Genomic DNA, 18,171 nt, shown 5'->3' with positions numbered 1-18,171 from the left:
ATAATAAGTTTTCGCTCGAAAACTTTTTGGCAGCTCGAAAAAAGTTTTGAAAGTAACGTGATTAAGGCATTTTATTGTTATTCTTTTCGAGACATCCTTTAGTTTGAAAGTATATTTGGAAGTTAGGCAGCTAAGTTGACATCAATAAAACTTGAACGTTTGGCAGTTGATGTATCAAAATACTTTAACCACTAAAGTTCTATTGAAAGACAGTAGAAAACTATGTCAAGCAAGATTTAAACACAAAACTAAACCTTTTTTAATCTTTTGAAAATACTAAATACTTTCCAGTTAAAAGCAAGGAGGGCCACCTTATAATATATATATATATATATATATATGAGCCATGAATAGACTAGAATGGTCTCGGACCTATTATGATATTTTTTCATATAGAAAAACTAGAGTTATCCCACTGATTTCCAATAATTGTAAATATGTGATGACAAAGAAGGTTTTGACTATTCACATATTCGTAAAAATCAACATCATCGATTCATCGTCACCAAACAAACGAACATTAGAATCTGACCAAAAATCTAGAGTAACAATTTAAGTTGTGGCTAAGATGATGATCAGACGATGAACGAGTTGATGACTAAGAGATGAATTTGCAAGCGTGTTGCAAATTATTGTATCGGTTTTTAATATTTGTGAGAAGTTCCTTTTAATCCGAAATTCTGACTATGCCATTGATATATATATTATATATAGGTACGAACTAATGCAGATGTTGTAACAAAGTTGGATTTTACAGTTGTACTGTTCAATTTCATTTCTTTACCATGAATGTGACCGCAAGTTGGAAACCAGCAAAAAAGATGAAAGAGGAGGGTCCCATTTTTCTGTACATTCAAAAAATATTTCTGTTGGATTTGAAATTAGCTTCGAGGGACTCAAAAGTGGTGGAGCTATAGACCCTTTGACCACAAACAAAGCCGTCCCTCCTCTCTGTCTCTCTCTCTTAAATTTTAAATCTTTCTTCCCGAAATTAGAAGAAGGACTTGGCTTCTATATCATCTCACACCTCAACAAAAAGCCAGACACTGTTCTCAGCTCTCTTTCTTCTACTTCTTCAACCGCTTCTTCTGTTCAGCTTTTTGTTTAAGCTGAACGTTCTGAAGCTCATTTCACATATACACATATATATTCCTAGAAGTGCTTTTGGCTAAAGTGCTTGATTACCAAGTGGCTGGTGTTTATTTCAAGTTGGGGGGTTGAGAGAATGAGTGCTTCAAAGTTCATTAAATGTGTCACAGTTGGAGATGGAGCTGTTGGGAAGACCTGTATGCTCATTTGTTACACCAGCAACAAGTTTCCTACCGTGAGTCCTTAAAAAACTCATCTCAAAAATGCTTTTTCTTTCCTTGCATTTATTTTTTGGATATTTTTATCAGATTTTTGCCATGAATTTTCTTTTATATTTATACTGAAGATGTGCTGCACAAATCAAGCTAAAAACTAAAAAAGTAAGATAAAAATTACATAAATTTGTCGATTAATATAATCTTTTTTTGTGTGTGTCAGGATTATATACCCACAGTTTTTGACAATTTTAGTGCAAATGTGGCTGTGGATGGGAATATAGTGAACTTGGGGCTATGGGACACCGCAGGTAAAGGGAAAATCATTTTATTACAGTTTTACTGCTGCTGATTTCTGGGATTCAAAGTTTGGAGATTGGAGGATTTTGGTTTTTTTTTTTTTTTTTTTCTCAGTTTTTACAAATTACCCTTTTTTGTATTTTGTCTTCAAAGGCCAGGAGGATTACAGCAGGTTGAGGCCGCTGAGTTATAGAGGTGCAGACATATTTGTGTTAGCTTTCTCTTTAATTAGCAGGCCAAGCTATGAGAATGTTCTTAAGAAGGTACTAATTCCATGGCTAATTATTGATTTTGTTTAATTATAAGACTTGGATTTGGTGTTTCACTGACTAAGATGCATACAATTCTGATATATTTTCACAGTGGATGCCGGAACTTCGTAGGATTGCTCCCAATGTTCCAATTGTTCTTGTTGGTACAAAGCTAGGTAAGGCAACAACTTGTCGATTTGGTTTCTCCGATAATTTGTTAGGGTGTCTTTTAGGAGTAAATTTTGTCAGCATTTTGCTTATATGTATATCATCTGTATGTTTAAGATCTTCGCGAGGACATGGGCTATCTAGCCGATCATATGGGATCCAACATCATAACTTCTGCTCAGGTAATGGTTTCCGTTTGTTTCAGTTCCTCAAGGTTATTGTTTCCTTAAAGCATTTGGGTTTATGTGGAAGTGTCTAATTATGCTTAGTATGCAGGGAGAGGAGCTGAGAAAACAAATAGGTGCTGCAGCTTATATCGAGTGCAGCTCGAAGACCCAGCAGGTAGCCAACTTAGAAGAACTTAAAATTCCGGGGATATTTCATGTCTAATGTTATCAAAGACAAATTTTTTTTATTGAGCGTGATAAATTAGTATAATGTTCTTGCTTGATAAAGATTGCTGATTGACGAACTCTGCTTGATTTCGATTAGAATGTCAAAGCTGTTTTCGATACTGCCATTAAGGTTGTTCTTCAACCTCCGAGAAGGAAGGATATGGCTAAGAAGAAAAGGCACCGGAGATCTGCTTGCTCAATTGCGTAAGTACATCTTTCGTGATGTGGTGTTTTATGTTACCCCAATAGTTTCTATTCAACCTCAAGGGATAATAACTTGATGAGGTTTAGCAGTTCGCCCAATGACAATAATTTCATAAACCTAATCACAAGAACTTACTTGCTTTTGCGATTTGATAGAGATAATTACCCGGTGGTTAGAAACGTAAGTCATTGCCTACCCTTGCTCAGGCTTGAGTCTAGGATCTCGAACTCCGCCTTCTGCTTAAGGATCGATATGTGTCACTAGATCAACCTGTCATTGGCAAAGTGAAGTGCATGTAAAACGAGAAAATGAACCAGGACAAAATTGGTTAGAATATGTGTCTTTCGATTTGTTAAATGTTTGCTACTGTGGTTCAAGGAGCTGATATGGCGAACTAATTAGGGATGAACGAAACTGTGTTGTCATATCCAGATATAGCCAAATAATTCCTCAATTATAATTTGAAACGAAAGCGAAAACTTGATTGAGCTGGCTCTGTTAATAGGTTCTTCACTAGTTGACAAATTTTAAACGTACACTGTTGTTGCATTGCGATAATCCTTATAATCGTTAACATGGAACATCGAAAGTGACTAGGCATGGTCCGGTTGGTCTTATGGTAATCGTTTTCTTGATCTATCAGTGCAATTTTACCGAGATTCATGTATATATCTCTGCAAAAAACATATCCTAAAACACATTGTTCTTACTGATACAGGAGCATTGTCTGTGGAGGCTGTGATGTTTAGGATGACACAGGAGGAATGCTAACCACCCGCCGTGTGGAACATATAGTTGTCTTTTACAGTTTCTCTTGGGGGTTTACTGGCTTAATCCTAACAGGCCGTATATTCTTATGTGTGTATTGTATTTTCAAGCATCGTTAAATTAAACCGAAACATGTTCGTTTTTATTTCGCCAGCTGAATGAATGGAGTGGGAAGTGGAGGGAATTGTTACTAAGAAAATCTTTTGTCTATGGTTTTCTTCTGACCTATTGGAATCTCTTTTTTAAATCCTCTTTTTAAGTTGCTCTGATTCATCCGCTAAATTTCATTGAATAGCACACATCTAGCCGTTTAATTCAGCATAGTATGCTATACATGGACCCCACTCTAGAATTCTCGTTCCGAAGACCCTAATGAATGAGAACAGAGAGAATTAGACGGATCAACAATGGCTGTCAGGTGGAGAAATTATGAATGCAGTGGCCCTCTGATGATTTTGCAGAAACAGTGCAGGTGAGACCGTCAGAGACCTGCATCAATCTGCTACTCACACACCGGATTTTAACTTTTGCATTCATCGCATCGAGAAATTTTTAATTGTAACGGAAATATGGGTGGTACACAATTTATTTTTATGTAAGTGATAGAAAATTTTATTTTTTAAGTTATTAACTTTTTAACACACATAACATACTATTTGTATAATGACAAATGGTGTATTGCCTCATGTGCCGATCATACTGAAAAATCTCTTTATAACTTCCCTTGCGGTGAGAGACACGAGGACCAAGGGTGGCCATTTTGGTTTTCCCAAGTTTTACAAAATCCATCATGAAATCTATTTTCGTGAAATTTTTGCTACATCATCAGTTTCTTACGCATCTTATGTGACTCAGTAAACTGTAAGACCACTTTCAAATAACTTAAAACATTTTTTACGACGTTCCGCAAAAAGATTTTGCAAAAATTAAGAAACTATAATTTGTTTTTCTTCACAAAAACTGCGAATAACTCACGATTTTTTATCGGTTTTGCGTGCACATGTAAATATTGGCAGTAATAAAAGAAGGAAATAAAAGTTAATGCTTTTTGTTTACGTGCTCACGTGAGGACCTCTAAGTAGGAAGGGAAAGAAAATAAACTTGGCACGTGTTCGCTCGCGCATCTCTTCATCTTCTTCCCCTCTCTCCGTCTCTGTATCTCTCTTGCGCGATTGTCATGGACTCTCCACCAGCGAAGAGCTGGAGCATCCACAGCCGACCCGAAATCATCGCAAAGTACAAGATCCTGGAGCGGGTCGGATCCGGAGCCTACTCCGATGTGTACCGAGCCATCCGGCTCTCCGACAACCTCACCGTCGCGCTCAAGGAGGTCCACGACTACCAGTCGGCGTTCCGAGAAATCGAGGCCCTCCAGGCCCTCCACAGCTGTGCCAACGTCGTCATTTTGTACGAGTACTTTTGGCGCGAGGACGAGGACGCCGTGCTGGTCCTGGAGTTCTTGACGACTGACCTCGCCACTGTCATCAGAAGCGCCAAGAAACGAGAGGGCGGGATTGAGTGCGGCGAGGTCAAGCGGTGGATGCTGCAAATCCTATCGGGGGTCGACGCGTGTCATCGGAATATGGTCGTCCACCGCGATTTGAAGCCCTGTAATTTGTTGATTGGGGAAGATGGAGTTCTGAAGCTGGCTGATTTTGGTCAGGTAATTTCAAATTTTTTGGTTGAATTTTGTTTGTTTCAGCAGACGATTGGGAAATTTTGGGTTAAAAATTAGAAATTAGATATGCAGTGGATTAGATTGTGTATGAGATGCTTTGGATTATCAGATTATAATGTGTAATTGTTAATTTATATATTTCGATTGAAAGATTGAACTTTTACTATAATTTTAACAGGGTTGAAGAGAGGATCAAAATGTTTTTGATGGAGTTTAACTGACCTTGGATTAGAGGATTATTTGATGAATGAAATGAATACACAGAGTTTGATTTGCTTGGATGTTTGTATCGAAAATTTTCGTGTTAGAACGATTACAGAGCGAGCGAGCATTAGTTGAATGTTAATTTTAGGGAAGCCTGTCACTTTAATCTTTTGTAGTTTAAGAAATGTTTGGTGTCAATTGTTCAACATGCCACTGGCTGCAGAAGACTTGCATCTTTTATTTGTATTGAGAAAATTCATATTTCCAACGTTGCAACCGAAAAAATGTTTGCATTTCCTATTCGGACCTTCTTCTATTTAATGTCTACAACATTGAACTCTTTGTGTTATGTGTCTTGATCTTTAGGCAAGGATACTCTTGGAGCCTGGATATGTTCCTGATGACGAAAACCCACAACTGTTTGAACGAAGCGCTCCTAGTCAGAGTACCTTTCAGCCACCTGAAGTGATTCCCGAAACAGAAGAGTCATGTGAGGAAGGGTACAGAGCTCAAGAACAGGGAACTATGAGCAAAGAGGAATATTTTCGGGTGTTAGATGAGGTCAAGGCGAAAGGTTTGGATAAAGATACAAACGTTCCTGATGGAGATACATCTTGTCTAGCAACATGTACAGCAAGTGACGTAGACGATGATCTTTTCAGGGGTTCCTATTCTTATGAGGCAGAGGGTGGAGATGATAGAAATGGAGCTCTGACATCCTGTGTTGGGACTCGATGGTTCAGAGCGCCAGAACTGCTCTACGGATCCATAGACTATGGTTTAGAGATAGATCTATGGTCGTTGGGTTGCATTTTTGCTGAGCTTTTGATGCTGGAGCCACTTTTTCCTGGAACTGCTGATATTGATCAGCTTGGCAGAATCATCAGTGTTCTGGGCAACTTAACTGAGGAGGTGTGGCCTGGGTGTCTTAAACTTCCTGATTACAGGATAATATCGTTCAATAAAGTAGAAAATCCAGTCGGCATAGAGGCCTGCCTGACCAACCGTTCCCCTGCTGAAGTCTCTCTAGTGAAGAAACTCATTTGTTTCGACCCAGCTAAGAGAGCTACGGCTATGGAGCTGCTGCAGGAGAAGTATTTCAACGAAGAGCCTCTTCCAGTTCCTCTATCCGAGCTGCACGTCCCCCAAACCAAAGATATGGGTTCCGATTCTCCCGGTGACTGGCCTGATTACGAAGATATGGGTTCCGACTCTGATTTTGACGACTTCCGCCCTGTAAATACTACCTCAACTGGCTCTCACATTCAGTCCTTCTGAGTTCAAGGGGTACGGTGATATCGATTCTTATGTTATTTATTGCGTAAAATATTTCGGGGGATCAAATTTTAAGGTACATGTATATCTACCGATTTCAGCCATGTTGGAGTGGTTCTAAAAGGGACCAGGGATTTTACCACAGAATTTTGTATCTTTTCATTCTTATTAGGATGATTGTTAATGTTACTTATGAGCATAAACAGCATTACTTGGGATTTGTTGTGGATTACTGTTTCTGACCCTTGGATTTAAACCAAAGGCTCAGATTTTATGAAATAAATCCACAGTTTTACGTGAAGAATTCCTTCTACGCTCCCTTTTAATCAGATGTTAAGAAACCTTGCAAGAATTTATAAAGAGTTGGGTTACTCCCCCCCCACCAACGCCAATTGATTTCAGATGAAATCTCAACTTTCTTCAATTTTCTTTGTAGGTGTGAAAAGGACGAGCCGGACGGGCACACTACCCAACATGTTTACTTGTCGGGAATAGAAATTGAAATCATTCTGATTCTTTATTTCATCGCATTTACTACAACATAGGTTAAAATCATTTTGATTCCCGACTTCCCCTGTATAACCCCCTTGTTGGTCTCATTTCCAATCATTTTAGTGTTCCTCGATTTATGACTTTCCCCGTTCCAAGTAAACTCGACAATGTTCTTAAGAATTAGGACATGCCCACAGAGGTTGCACTAGAAAGGAAGATGGTGCCTACTAGAAAACAAAATTCAGACTATACGTACGGGAAAACGGTAGGAAAATATAACCATACTTTTGCTTTCTTCCTTTAAGTAAAAGAACTATCTTCTCCACAGTAAAGTTCGCAAAACTAGTTCCGAAAAGGTTTATTGTTCCATTCAACAAATAAACAAAAGTACAAGTTCATATAGGAGAAACAAAATAATGGAACAAAAACTTAAGATCCATAGCCGGCTTACCGCACTGGCTGCTGATTGTAGTGATTCTTCTCTTTTTTCTTTGAGGCAGCTAGCCTAGCGTTCCTGGCAGCAGCTTCACTTGCAGCAGCTCGAGCGGCTGCATCCATTTCTTTGCTTGATTTCTTCTTCTTCATGGATGCCACTTTCTTTAGCCGCTCTTTAACATCACCAGTAGATGCATCTTCTTCCTTATCCCTCCCAGTGTTTTCATCAGCTGCCGCACTTCCACCATTTGTGCCATCGGGCTGGTCTTGAGATTCTTTTGGCTCCTTCGATGACTTGTCCTTCTTTTTCTTCTTTTTTGCACTTTTGCTCTCGCCAATGGCATTCTCCTTCTTGTCCACATCGCCATTTTGATTCTCTACTTTCTTCTCTTGGGTAACACCTGCACGCAAAGGTAGGGCCAAATAAGGCTTGTGTAAGAAATAAAAAAAATTGAATTGATCAAATATGATAGAAAGCTGCAAAAGTAGAAGGATCATGATTCCATGAAAGAGATCAAATTTGATGAAACCCCTAATAAAGGAATTTTAGACAGAGAGACCGAAAGTTAGTTTTACTCCATGAAAACTTGAGCACTTTTAGCGTTAAGTATTTAAGCTTCTGGAAACTGATACTCATTTTGCATCGATGCTATGTAAACAATCATACGACAGATAAGCAGTTACAAAACGATAACTGGCATACAGAAACTTGTTCATATAAACTATATTACCACTGGAATCATCTTGGCCACTAGTCTCGGTGTTGGTAGGGTATCCTAGCTCGGCAAGAACTGCTTCAAGTTCTTCAAGCCCCTTCTTCTTCAGTTCCTTCTTAGAAAGCTGCCTTTCTGTATCCTTGGGGGCTGGAGAAGGTTCAGGGAGCTTCTTAACTGGTTCAGTTTCCACTGGGGCTTCAAGTTCATTTTCATGTTCCTCATCAACATCATCAACTTCATCACCACCTTCCTCCTCACTTTCACTTTCCTGGAAATCGGGCTAAATATAAGAATTCCACAATATAACCAGAGGAATAGTACCGACTCATATGATTTTGGAGATTGAAAAGGAAAAAAAAATGACAACTTCGTTGTAAGAAAGATGAAGTTGACTTTCAAAGAAGACAATAATTGTTACAGCTGAATGGAAAAGCATAAGTACCCTTAAATACACACACACACACACACAACATAAAAACACGTTTTGGATGTTGTTCAGACATAAAAGAAATACTTTTCAATTATCAGCAAAGTTTTGGCAATATGCATTTCAAATACCGATCTACTTTACACCAGGTTTATACATTTGATAGTAAGGATGCATAGTAGGCATGAAATGGCATTGTAGTTCATTTTTTCAAAGACCAAAGACTGATTGTCCAAAATCCACCAAACACAAACAGATCAGGGCCTTTCGAATCACAGCCATCTGGTCGGTTCCGTCCACCAAAAACAAATCAGTAATCAAGACCAAGTTTTTTTTTTTTTGGAAACCTGGGTTATACACTGTTTCCACAATGAAACTGCCTAAGCTCCTTACAAGGCAATGACTTAGTCTCATAATTATCAGAACACCAATTGATTCTCTAACGTATGCACCAAAAAATACCATGATGAAAACAACAAAAGAAACAAATTTTATAGGGTCCACACTAAAGAACGAGAACCATTTCAACGAAACACATATCCACGTGTGGATATGGTTTTTGTCTCGTGACAGCAACGGGAAGAAAACTATCAGTTCGTCAGCCACTCCTAATACAATATAGCAATTTCCAGGCGTTTAAAGGACACAGATCATGGATAATCCATGGTTACCGACAAATGGGATACAGCAACTTCCTAACGGAACAATAAATTCAACTCCACACGTGAAGGTGGCTAAAAGACAAATCAACTTTCTCCGCGAAAGCCACAGCAAACCATGTCATAACATCAAAGATGCGGTGACTTATCGTCTGCAGGCAAAGCAGAGTACATTTTAACCATTACATAAAATGCAGTATTGATCGGGATTCAAAAGATCTCATTCTCTATAAAACGTGGGGTGACTTAACACGTGTAGCCACACAGAGTTGATTTTCAGCCTGCACGTGTAGGAGAAACTAGTAGATTTTAACCCTTTACAGAGAATGCAGTAATTACTACTGTTAAACGATCCGCATCCACTACAGTTAAATAAATGATTGACAGAACGATCCAAATTAGACAAGGATTCCGCAAAATCCACGGATATAAACATTCAATAAATTCCATAACTCCTGCCAAATCTTATCACCTAAAACCCTTCACTAACCATCATCTCATTCAATCCAAAAGTATATAAGAACTACCAAATCTAATTGCTTGAACGAAAATTGGTGATATCACAAGCAAACCACAGGGTTCCTATCACTTATTTCCTCATCAATTAATACAAACAAACAAATATCACCTCCTTCTACAGTTTTTACTGCATCATGAGCGGAATCCGATCATATTTGAAAACAGCAAGAGATATATCCAAACTAATCCGCATTTCTACACACACAGACATACACATATGCAATAAATTTTCCAAATTTAGCACTATCCAAAAACAAGATCACGAAAAACAAAAACAAAAAGCTCAAAGAATATACCAATTCGCCGGCCTCCGCATGCTCAGCTTCCAGCTCGCTTTCCTTCGCCGCCTTCGAATCCTCACCGGCCCAACCCATTTCCGGCGGAGCTGTAGTTGCATAGTAGTCGTCATCGTCCTCGTCATCGACATCGGCCCACGACTTTGCGACAAGGGGCGCCGGTGCCCAAAAGACCTCCTTCTCCGCCTCCCCAGAATCCTGAGCTGCGCCGCCGCCTTTCGAGCTTTTGGACGAGCTCTTGTCCCCCTTCTTCTTCTTCTTCAAGCTCCCAAGCGCCGCAAAAACATTGGTGCTGTTCAGGACCACCGAGTCGTCCTTCCTGCTCGCGCCTCCCGCCATTTCTCACCCCCTCCGCAAAGTCCAGACGGCAGAGTTATCCGCGTCGCCAAACGGCGGGCTTTATGTGAATTACGGTTTTGGTCACGGAGCTCAGGCGGGTTGTGTAGGGCAAAATCGGAAATGATGGAGGGAAATGGATTTAGGGTTTTGACAGGGATTTTGGATTCGCAGATTGGTGCTTTGAGGTTGGTGAGGATCTGAGAGAGGGAAGAGCACGAAACGGCGCGTTTCGGTGAGCTCGGCTGATGCGTGAAAGAGTCGGAGGATTTTCAACCCGAACGGGCAGAGGGCGTGTGAATCTGTGAGGGGTTTTATATACGAATCTCGTACTGGGGTGTGAGTGAATCCTAGCCGTTGGATGGGCATTACGATGGAGATTTTGATGTGCGGTGGAGATGGATGGTTCGGCATGGGGCCGATTGGCTTGGACTTTTTGCAAGGAAGGTTTTTTTCCGTGTGGGTGAGGGAGCGGTCAGGATAAGAGAGGCATCTGGCTTCCATGCATATGATTTGGACCCACTTTTCCCATCGGGCTGGTCAATCGTATCCAGCGAGCCGGCACCGTTTTCGCCGATCATGGCGGCGAGGGCATGTCGCCGTAGGAAGCTCTTCCGGCGGTCGCCGCCATTGCCGTTGTCGCGGCTGGTAAAATTAACAGATTTTTTAACGGTTATATAATTGCAACTTAAAAGTAAGTTTATATTGAAACGTTTTAACAATAATGTATGAAGTTGTAATTACACGTAAAGTTGATGGGATAAATTGATTAAGGTGAGCTCAAATAATGAAGTTCCGGGATAAATCACGTGTACTTATGTGATATGTGAGACTCTCAAATGACATTATCAATTTCTTCGTTGATAGAGCTCACAAGTTCGTCCCACAAACTATATTCGTGGTGTGTGAGACGCTCACATAACGATATTACTCAAGAAAAACATCAAGCAGTTGTGACAAATTGGGAATATAATTAGAAAAGATGGAGACCAACATGGAGACCAAAATAAATTAAAATTATGGAATCAAGAGGAAGAAGGAGCAAGAGGAGTGGGGTTGTCGAACGTCGTCCCAACATGTTGAATAACAAAGCCGTAGATCTTCCTCTTCAGCCCATCAACCTTCTCATTCAGCTCATTCCTTTTCGAGACGACTCCATCCAGCCACTCATTCACTCGCTTCAACTGCGATAGAACAGCTGCAATGGAGCCACAGTCGATAGGCAATTTACCGCCATTTGCAGCGCACTCTCCAAACACTCGGAAACCGGCATCCAGAGCCTTCTCGACAAACTGCAGAAACCACATTTGCATCTCGGATTGCAGACTTACTGCGAGCTCGACTGTCTGCTTCATTCCATGACCCCTTGTCCATGTTCCAACGCCAGCAGTGGACTGCGGTGAAGAAGGGGAAATCTTGAGATGGGATTTGGCAGGTGTGTATGGTCGTTTTGACAGACTTTTCTGCAAAGCCGACGGAGTTTCGTTGTCTTGGGCGGTAAGGAGAGAGACGATGCTGAGATCAGTAGCTAAGGCAGCTTCGACCCAAAGTGAAACAGGTTTCGATTGCTCAGTGGGAATTTGATCATTGTAAGATGTATCTGAATTGCGGTTACTAGCAATTGATTCAGTAAGTGTGGTTGATTTAACAACTTCATCATAGATCGAAAAGAAGCGGTCAATGGCAGGTAGAGGGCTCCCAACCTTGGATGTAGAAGCGAGTTCTGCAAACATGCTGCGACAGAAAAAGGATAGTGAAATTCAACGACAGCGGCAGAACAATTCCTTAAACGAATTTAAGGCCATAAGAACAGAATGATAAAACTACCTTAATTTCCTCACTAGAGACTCAGTAGCAATGGCCTCCTCCAGAGCTTCAGCTGCGGCTGCAGAAGCTAGAACTTTCCTCTGCAAAGCTTCCTGCAATTCGATACGGTTTAGAACTTAGTCCATATTGATCAAACTATTTGGGTAACGCAATTTGCATCGAAAATAAAGCTCGCCCAAGTTGGCATCGAATGCCAAAGATTATACCTTTCCAAGCCTTGCAAGGTCTGAAGAGACTGCATCAAGTGAGACACTTCCATCAATCCATTTTTTTTCATGAACAGTGATGCCCGGAGCTGCTGCACAGCTGGGTTTCTGTTGGACCACCAAATCTTTCAGTGATCCTGATTTCGTTTTCTCATTGCTGGAAGAATCATCACCACCGTTCGGACTTCCAGCTTTTGCATCGCTTAATCGTCGCGCAAGGGCAGCCTGCGAAGACAGAATTCAGAATACAGAAACAGAATATGCAGAGCAGTAAGTAATTCAAATTTTTTAATCCAGATACACAGAGGGAAAAACTACCTGAGTCCTTATAAATGACTGCAAATCTGGTTTTTTCTTCGCCGCAGGCTTCTCTTTCTGCTCCACCGCCGGCGACTCATCCCAGCCCTTTCGATTACCCTTTCCAGACCCAATGAGGGCTTCCGAAACCTTCGAAATCCCTGCAACTATACCTGCCATCTTCTTCTTGGCAGCAGAGTCCTTCACTCCTCCGGACAACCGCCTCCCGGGAGAAAGCGAAGCCCTCCGGGCATTTGGCGAAGGCTGCCTCCGCTGCCCAACCGGGGACGGCTGTCGGTACCTTGACGGCACTATAATCGCCGCCTCTTTCGACGCCTTCCGATCTTCTTCCTTCGCCACCATTAAGCTTGGAACCACGCATTTCGAGGGGGCTGGAGATCCCGATCTCTTTCCTTTTCCTGCCAGCGATGGATCTCTCTCGGCCGATGCAGGGTTCTTCTTCCCGACAGAAACAGACCTCTTTGCACCTGCCGGAGACGAAAACCTGGAAGCCGGCCGATCTGAGATCTTCTTAGCCTCATCCGAAAGTGAATTTGAATTCAAATTCTCTCCCGTATTGACATTGTCTCGAGGAGCAAGAGGCTGCCTTGATGGTCGTGCCTTCTCAATCTTGGCTTCTTTGTTATCATTCCTCACAACCTGCTCCTGCTGCTTATTGGACAGGTAAATCGCCATGAAATCCGCGGACTGGTCGGAATCCGACACAGGCTGGATCACGAACTCGCGCTTTGAGGTAGACACTCTGGCCACAAGGGGCTCTGGGGTACCAAGAAAGGGGTGGCGGCCTGCGATGGGGCGGATACCGAGGACGAGTGGGATGGGGGAGTCAAAATTGAAGCGGTCGACGTAGGCAAACTGGCCGAGCTGGAGGCGGTTTGTGAGGATGAGGTCGGTGTCGCGATCGGAGAGGGAGACGTAGGTGGAGTTGAGGGAGTCGGAGAGCTGGACGTAGAAGCCCTGGTTGGACGAGAGGTCGGAGCCGGCGAGGGCGGGGACTATGCCAATGACTTGGAGGAGGGCAGAGCGGTGGTCGCCGGTGACTTTGGTGGCGGAGTTCATTGACTGGAGGAGCTTCAGGAGGATTCCTGGAGTGAGCGACGCCATTGTTGTGCGTCTAAGAGAGACGGAGAGAGAAGGTGGAGGGTTGAATCTGTGGAGACGTAGTACTCTCTACTCGGTATTTGCTAAGGAAAAGGGTGGGCCCGGAGATTATTTGGCCGTTACGAAATTTCAAATTCAAATTCCCGCTAACCGTTTGTTTATTAGAACCATAATTGTTTGAATTTCGAAGCTTGTGCTGCGTACCGTAACGTTATCCCCTATCTAATTCTGGAAAGAAACATACCTACATTCTCGGTAAGCTACCGTGACATTCTGAGCCAATAGCACATTGTAATGTGAAAAATTAAAACACACAGCACAATATTATTGGTTCCGGATGATACATCGAATGCCATTGCTAAGTCCTTTCCTAGTGCTTGGGCAGCCGAATCACGGGTATTCTGAAGTCCAAGGTTTCATTAGTGCATAGATTTCTTGATGTGGGATAAGATTACCATGCACTACAAATCGCTCGAGCTCCCTAATTCAGAGACTGCATTTCCAGGGCCAAGAAGCAAGTGCTGCAATGTTTATGTCCTTCTGCAACAAAAACTGCATACAAGATTCATCCCAGCAGCGTCGCACATCCGCTTTAAGGTGTGGAAAAATCTTCCCAACAATTGTATACAATGGATCTCTCAAACAAGTGACCATTACGACTAGCAAGTGAGAAGTATTGCGCGAGTGCTAACAGCTAAGTTTCTAATGAACTCATTCCCGTTCGTTATCTTGACCATTGTCAAAACTAGATTGTGTACCAGTTCCCATATCTAGAATACAATCAAATCCAAGAAATATTGTCAAAATTACTTTACACTCATATCTAGAATACAATCAAATCCAAGAAATATTGTCAAAATTACTTTACACTTTCCGTCGCAATTCATATGTACTATATGCCAATTTTTGAACATCAAATGATAGAAAATACAAGATGAATACCGGATGTCTATAAAGGAAAGCATAGCTCTGTTACTTTGCTTTGTATATTTTTTTTTTTTTATTATCCTTATGCCGCAAAAGATACGAAAAATATAAGAAATAGAATAAGTACAAAGAATATCTTCATCATTAGCCATCGGTTGGATGATATACTGTTAAGGTACCTGGCCAGTTGCCCTTGCGCTCCTTCCACGTTGGACAGCGTCTCGTCCATGCTCTCGTCAATCCTGACAACCACACGAGTGAGCAAGGATGAGCCCCATGCATTGGTATTTTAAGCATTTAAACAAACATTTATTCTACAAGTTTGTGTTTTCTTTCAGTGAAGACTTCTGAATGCACACATGTACTTTCTAGCATGACTGCCAAACAACAAACCTGATTGCAAGCTCTCCTTGCTGCGAAACCATGGTTGCCAATTGGGTAAATATGTTACCCAGCTCGTGAATAGTTGACTCCACGTTCTGAAGAGCCTCAGAGCGGCTATGCATATAGGTGTCTTGTTGTTCTACTACCTGCTGCTGCTGCTGCTGCTGCAATAATGGTCGAGATTCCTTATCTGTCTGCTTCCTGAAAAAAAAAATACATACCAATGCCGATGACATATCAAACTGAAAACATGGATCTATGATATACATTTCACTACTTCCACATGTAGCATTAGGAGATGGTGACACTATTCCTCTCCATGTTCCACAATGAAAGGCAATAATTAAAAGGTTACATGCAAGCGCGCTGTCTAGCGAGTCACTGTTAACAGTGGGATGAACATAAGAGAAGTCATAAACAAAAGAATAGGCATGGACTTCTACCGTTCTATGCAACAACAAGTTTAGAATGGTGCTTTCATCTGATTACTTGAGAATTCAGTTTAAAATGAGAAACAAATTGACATATGGGAACCCGAAAACACAATATCCAAATATATATTGGAGGTCGAGGTACCTGATAAGAACTTGCCTTTAGAATGTAACAAATATGCTTACAATACCTACTTCCGTAAAACATAGTGATGCCTAACGGGAAATTTACCTAGGAAATAACTGTGACGAAGATGCAGAATCATTGGCCCATGGAGGAGGAGCTGTCGATGCATTAGCAGCTGATCTGGCAGCCACAGGACGTTGACGAACAAACGGATTTGTTGACTCTTTCGAAGTGGTTGAAGAAAATAACTGCCTCCTATTTTCATGAACCTTTAAATTCTGCCACACAGATAACAAACATGGAACTTAGATTGTAGTCAAACGGAAAAACTGATGAGGCTTATTTGCAGTGCAGGACATACAGTATACCTCTGTCCGCATGGTCAGAACTTCCTTAAACTCCTTCGTAGCACTCATCAACCGGTTCTTCAGGTTATCTACAACGGTGGTTGAATGAGTCGTGGTGTCACTCGAGATGTTCCCACTTTCGTTCTGGGAATTGCAGTGCAGCTGCAGATCTATCAGTGCTGAATTAAGTCCAGTAATGTCTTGTTTTATAGCTGCTGTCAGCTCTTGGATCTCCAGAGCCGGATCATCAAACACCGATGTCCTTTTCGCCACTGGCAAATACCAAAGCAAATATTTCAGCGCAGATCACTCCAAATATCAGCATGGATTTCAACTTAAGTAAACTAATCACAAAGCATCAGTGTTTAGAAACACCTTTTGGACCGGAGAGACGCTAAACAAACAATATAGTGTACTAAATCGTGGTTTACATACGGGTTATTGTTTGTTTAGCGTCACCAAGTTCTATTTTCGATTAAAAGTTGAAAGGGTTTTGTTTGTCCATATTTTATAGGCAGGTACAGCCTTGATTTACTAGTTTATTCATATTCTAATTCCATCACAAACTTTTGCTTAGCGTCCTGATCCTCTCTAAGCATAATTAACACACTAATTAAGCATATTGATCCCAATTTACACATCCTTTAGCATAATTAACACACAATCAGGCATATATAATTGGGATTATACAAAAAAAACATTGATTTGGGAAAGAGCAGATATTTTGACATACATTGTGCGAGCTTTCCAAGCTTCTGGGAAGTGTGGTGAATCCCGAGCCCAATCTTGGAAGCCCTTTTGTTGAACTCCGATTGAACCGACGCCGCAGATCGAGGTCCGTCGAGCTTCCCGCCACTGCTGCCGCTGCTCGACGGCCCATTGAAAGATGGCGCGAACGACTTACGAAGCCTATCCGTGACGCTCTGAAACTCCTGCGTTCGATCTCGGAACGACGATTGGCCGGATTTCCCTTGCATTTCTTTACTTTTATCGCTGATTTTGCAAGAAATTTACAATTACAAAGAAAAAATTGTAGAAATGGAGATTATATGTATGAATGTATAATTTATGGAATTAAAGGAGGCTGAAGAATCGAAGAAGGAAATAGGGGTCATTGGTGGTGATATTTTCGGTTTATGATTCGAGTTCGGTGGCAGGGAAGGAAATGGGTCAGAAACGTAAATAGAGGTTCAGCTATGGGCTGAATATCAACCAAGGTTGCTAATTAGGAATAAAGTTAAATCTAATGTTCTTATTTAGGTACAAAACTAGTCATAATTCAGTATCAAATATGTCATTTATAAGAGTCGAATTTTTAGATACCAGTAAAAAGAAATATAAGTGGGCCGTAGCATTAGTGACTTTGTAATTTAGAATAAATTACGTAGATAACGTCCTTTCAAACAAAATCGTTTTAATTGAGAGTTTACCTTCAAACCTTATCATTTGTATGAATGATAAAACATCTCAACGAATTCAGCCTCGTTAAAGTCTTCTCGTTTGGAAGATTTTGCTGGGACGCCTTCTCACTGATTCGACTCATTCATTCTGGTGATTTGATGCACCACAATCTGAATGCGTTAAGGTGAATACAGATGGTTCTTGCACAAATGATCGTGCTGGTTTCAGTGAGATTTTTCATCATTCAGATGGACATATTCTTATTTCTTTCTCTTCAAATACGGAGTTTGTTAGTTTAGTGGCTGCAAAAATATTAGCTTTCATTGAGGTGGTTCGTGCTTCTTAGATTCGAGATTGGAAGCATATTTGGATTGAAACTAATTTCATATTGGTTATTCAATATCTTTATAGTTCCCCTAAATCAATTCCTTGGTTTCTCTTGGTTGATTGGAACAATTGTTGATGACGCCTTCGTCAAATGAGTATTTTTTGTACACACATTTATTGCAAGGGTAATCAAGTTGTTGATGCCCTAGCTTCTTTTATCGCAGCTGGTAGTGCTTATTATTGGTGGTCCACTATTCCAGATTTTGCAACTGCTGCCCATGCTTGTGACCTTGAGTTTTGTCCTATTTTTCGTCCCCCCGCTTGTATTCTTTTATTTTCACTTTTCT

General features: G+C 41.1%; 5 protein-coding genes across 7 annotated transcripts; 2 read left to right on the top strand and 3 right to left on the bottom strand.

Moving 5' to 3' along the window:
- The first annotated feature begins 924 nt into the window (after nucleotides 1-924).
- On the top strand, nucleotides 925-3,574 carry LOC103943861 (rac-like GTP-binding protein ARAC7). Its single transcript, XM_009354224.3, has 8 exons — nucleotides 925-1,324; nucleotides 1,528-1,615; nucleotides 1,758-1,867; nucleotides 1,968-2,031; nucleotides 2,141-2,205; nucleotides 2,300-2,365; nucleotides 2,516-2,622; nucleotides 3,342-3,574. The coding sequence occupies exons 1-8, from the start codon at nucleotides 1,226-1,228 to the stop codon at nucleotides 3,370-3,372; spliced, it is 630 nt and encodes a 209-aa protein (XP_009352499.2). The 5' UTR covers nucleotides 925-1,225; the 3' UTR covers nucleotides 3,373-3,574.
- A 920-nt stretch (nucleotides 3,575-4,494) lies between these two features.
- LOC103943860 (cyclin-dependent kinase F-1-like) lies at nucleotides 4,495-7,180 on the top strand. 2 transcript variants are annotated; one of them, XM_048586224.1, is made up of 3 exons: nucleotides 4,495-5,054; nucleotides 5,640-6,560; nucleotides 6,985-7,180. In XM_048586224.1, the coding sequence occupies exons 1-2, from the start codon at nucleotides 4,569-4,571 to the stop codon at nucleotides 6,549-6,551; spliced, it is 1,398 nt and encodes a 465-aa protein (XP_048442181.1). In that variant the 5' UTR covers nucleotides 4,495-4,568; the 3' UTR covers nucleotides 6,552-6,560; nucleotides 6,985-7,180. The 2 variants fall into 2 exon arrangements, with proteins under 2 accessions (XP_048442181.1, XP_009352498.2); XM_009354223.3 differs by lacking the exon at nucleotides 6,985-7,180 and having other exon boundaries at nucleotides 5,640-6,852.
- Nucleotides 7,181-7,314: 134 nt separating this feature from the next.
- LOC103943859 (autophagy-related protein 23) lies at nucleotides 7,315-10,731 on the bottom strand. 2 transcript variants are annotated; one of them, XM_009354221.3, is made up of 3 exons: nucleotides 10,093-10,731; nucleotides 8,207-8,459; nucleotides 7,315-7,876 (listed from the first exon to the last, which is right to left on the bottom strand). In XM_009354221.3, exons 1-3 carry the CDS (start codon nucleotides 10,429-10,431, stop codon nucleotides 7,488-7,490), a joined length of 981 nt encoding a protein of 326 aa, XP_009352496.2. In that variant the 5' UTR covers nucleotides 10,432-10,731; the 3' UTR covers nucleotides 7,315-7,487. The 2 variants fall into 2 exon arrangements, with proteins under 2 accessions (XP_009352496.2, XP_009352497.2); XM_009354222.3 differs by having other exon boundaries at nucleotides 8,210-8,459.
- A 520-nt stretch (nucleotides 10,732-11,251) lies between these two features.
- LOC103943858 lies at nucleotides 11,252-14,543 on the bottom strand. The gene is made up of 4 exons (XM_009354220.2): nucleotides 12,780-14,543; nucleotides 12,462-12,686; nucleotides 12,256-12,347; nucleotides 11,252-12,162 (listed from the first exon to the last, which is right to left on the bottom strand). Exons 1-4 carry the CDS (start codon nucleotides 13,881-13,883, stop codon nucleotides 11,454-11,456), a joined length of 2,130 nt encoding a protein of 709 aa, XP_009352495.2. The 5' UTR covers nucleotides 13,884-14,543; the 3' UTR covers nucleotides 11,252-11,453.
- A 123-nt stretch (nucleotides 14,544-14,666) lies between these two features.
- LOC103943857 (syntaxin-32) lies at nucleotides 14,667-17,279 on the bottom strand. Its single transcript, XM_009354218.3, has 5 exons — nucleotides 16,830-17,279; nucleotides 16,118-16,368; nucleotides 15,855-16,027; nucleotides 15,201-15,392; nucleotides 14,667-15,049 (listed from the first exon to the last, which is right to left on the bottom strand). Exons 1-5 carry the CDS (start codon nucleotides 17,071-17,073, stop codon nucleotides 14,890-14,892), a joined length of 1,020 nt encoding a protein of 339 aa, XP_009352493.2. The 5' UTR covers nucleotides 17,074-17,279; the 3' UTR covers nucleotides 14,667-14,889.
- Nucleotides 17,280-18,171: the final 892 nt, after the last annotated feature.

This window comes from the organism of the source record quoted next, unplaced genomic scaffold (genome assembly GCF_019419815.1).
Source record: "Pyrus x bretschneideri cultivar Hongxiangsu unplaced genomic scaffold, Pyrus_bretschneideri_v1 Contig1, whole genome shotgun sequence".
In the NCBI taxonomy this organism is placed as follows: domain Eukaryota; kingdom Viridiplantae; phylum Streptophyta; class Magnoliopsida; order Rosales; family Rosaceae; genus Pyrus; species Pyrus x bretschneideri.
This window is presented reverse-complemented; position numbering and strand designations above follow the sequence as displayed.

Bases quoted from the DNA above. Each gene is read 5' to 3' on its own strand.
- LOC103943861 (XM_009354224.3), top strand. From the start codon at position 1,226: ATGAGTGCTTCAAAGTTCATTAAATGTGTCACAGTTGGAGATGGAGCT. The intron at 1,868-1,967 runs GTACTAATTCCA...ATATTTTCACAG, and splicing joins ATGAGAATGTTCTTAAGAAG to TGGATGCCGGAACTTCGTAG. The intron at 2,366-2,515 runs GTAGCCAACTTA...GATTTCGATTAG, and splicing joins GCAGCTCGAAGACCCAGCAG to AATGTCAAAGCTGTTTTCGA.
- LOC103943860 (XM_048586224.1), top strand. From the start codon at position 4,569: ATGGACTCTCCACCAGCGAAGAGCTGGAGCATCCACAGCCGACCCGAA. The intron at 5,055-5,639 runs GTAATTTCAAAT...CTTGATCTTTAG, and splicing joins AGCTGGCTGATTTTGGTCAG to GCAAGGATACTCTTGGAGCC.
- LOC103943859 (XM_009354221.3), bottom strand. From the start codon at position 10,431: ATGGCGGGAGGCGCGAGCAGGAAGGACGACTCGGTGGTCCTGAACAGC. The intron at 8,460-10,092 runs GTATATTCTTTG...CCCGATTTCCAG, and splicing joins ATGCGGAGGCCGGCGAATTG to GAAAGTGAAAGTGAGGAGGA. The intron at 7,877-8,206 runs GTAATATAGTTT...CTTTGCGTGCAG, and splicing joins TGGCCAAGATGATTCCAGTG to GTGTTACCCAAGAGAAGAAA.
- LOC103943858 (XM_009354220.2), bottom strand. From the start codon at position 13,883: ATGGCGTCGCTCACTCCAGGAATCCTCCTGAAGCTCCTCCAGTCAATG. The intron at 12,348-12,461 runs GTATAATCTTTG...ATCGAATTGCAG, and splicing joins ACCTTGCAAGGCTTGGAAAG to GAAGCTTTGCAGAGGAAAGT. The intron at 12,163-12,255 runs GTAGTTTTATCA...TTTCTGTCGCAG, and splicing joins TCTCTAGTGAGGAAATTAAG to CATGTTTGCAGAACTCGCTT.
- LOC103943857 (XM_009354218.3), bottom strand. From the start codon at position 17,073: ATGCAAGGGAAATCCGGCCAATCGTCGTTCCGAGATCGAACGCAGGAG. The intron at 16,369-16,829 runs GTATGTCAAAAT...GGTATTTGCCAG, and splicing joins GCTTGGAAAGCTCGCACAAT to TGGCGAAAAGGACATCGGTG. The intron at 15,393-15,854 runs GTAAATTTCCCG...TTTTTTTTTCAG, and splicing joins TCGTCACAGTTATTTCCTAG to GAAGCAGACAGATAAGGAAT.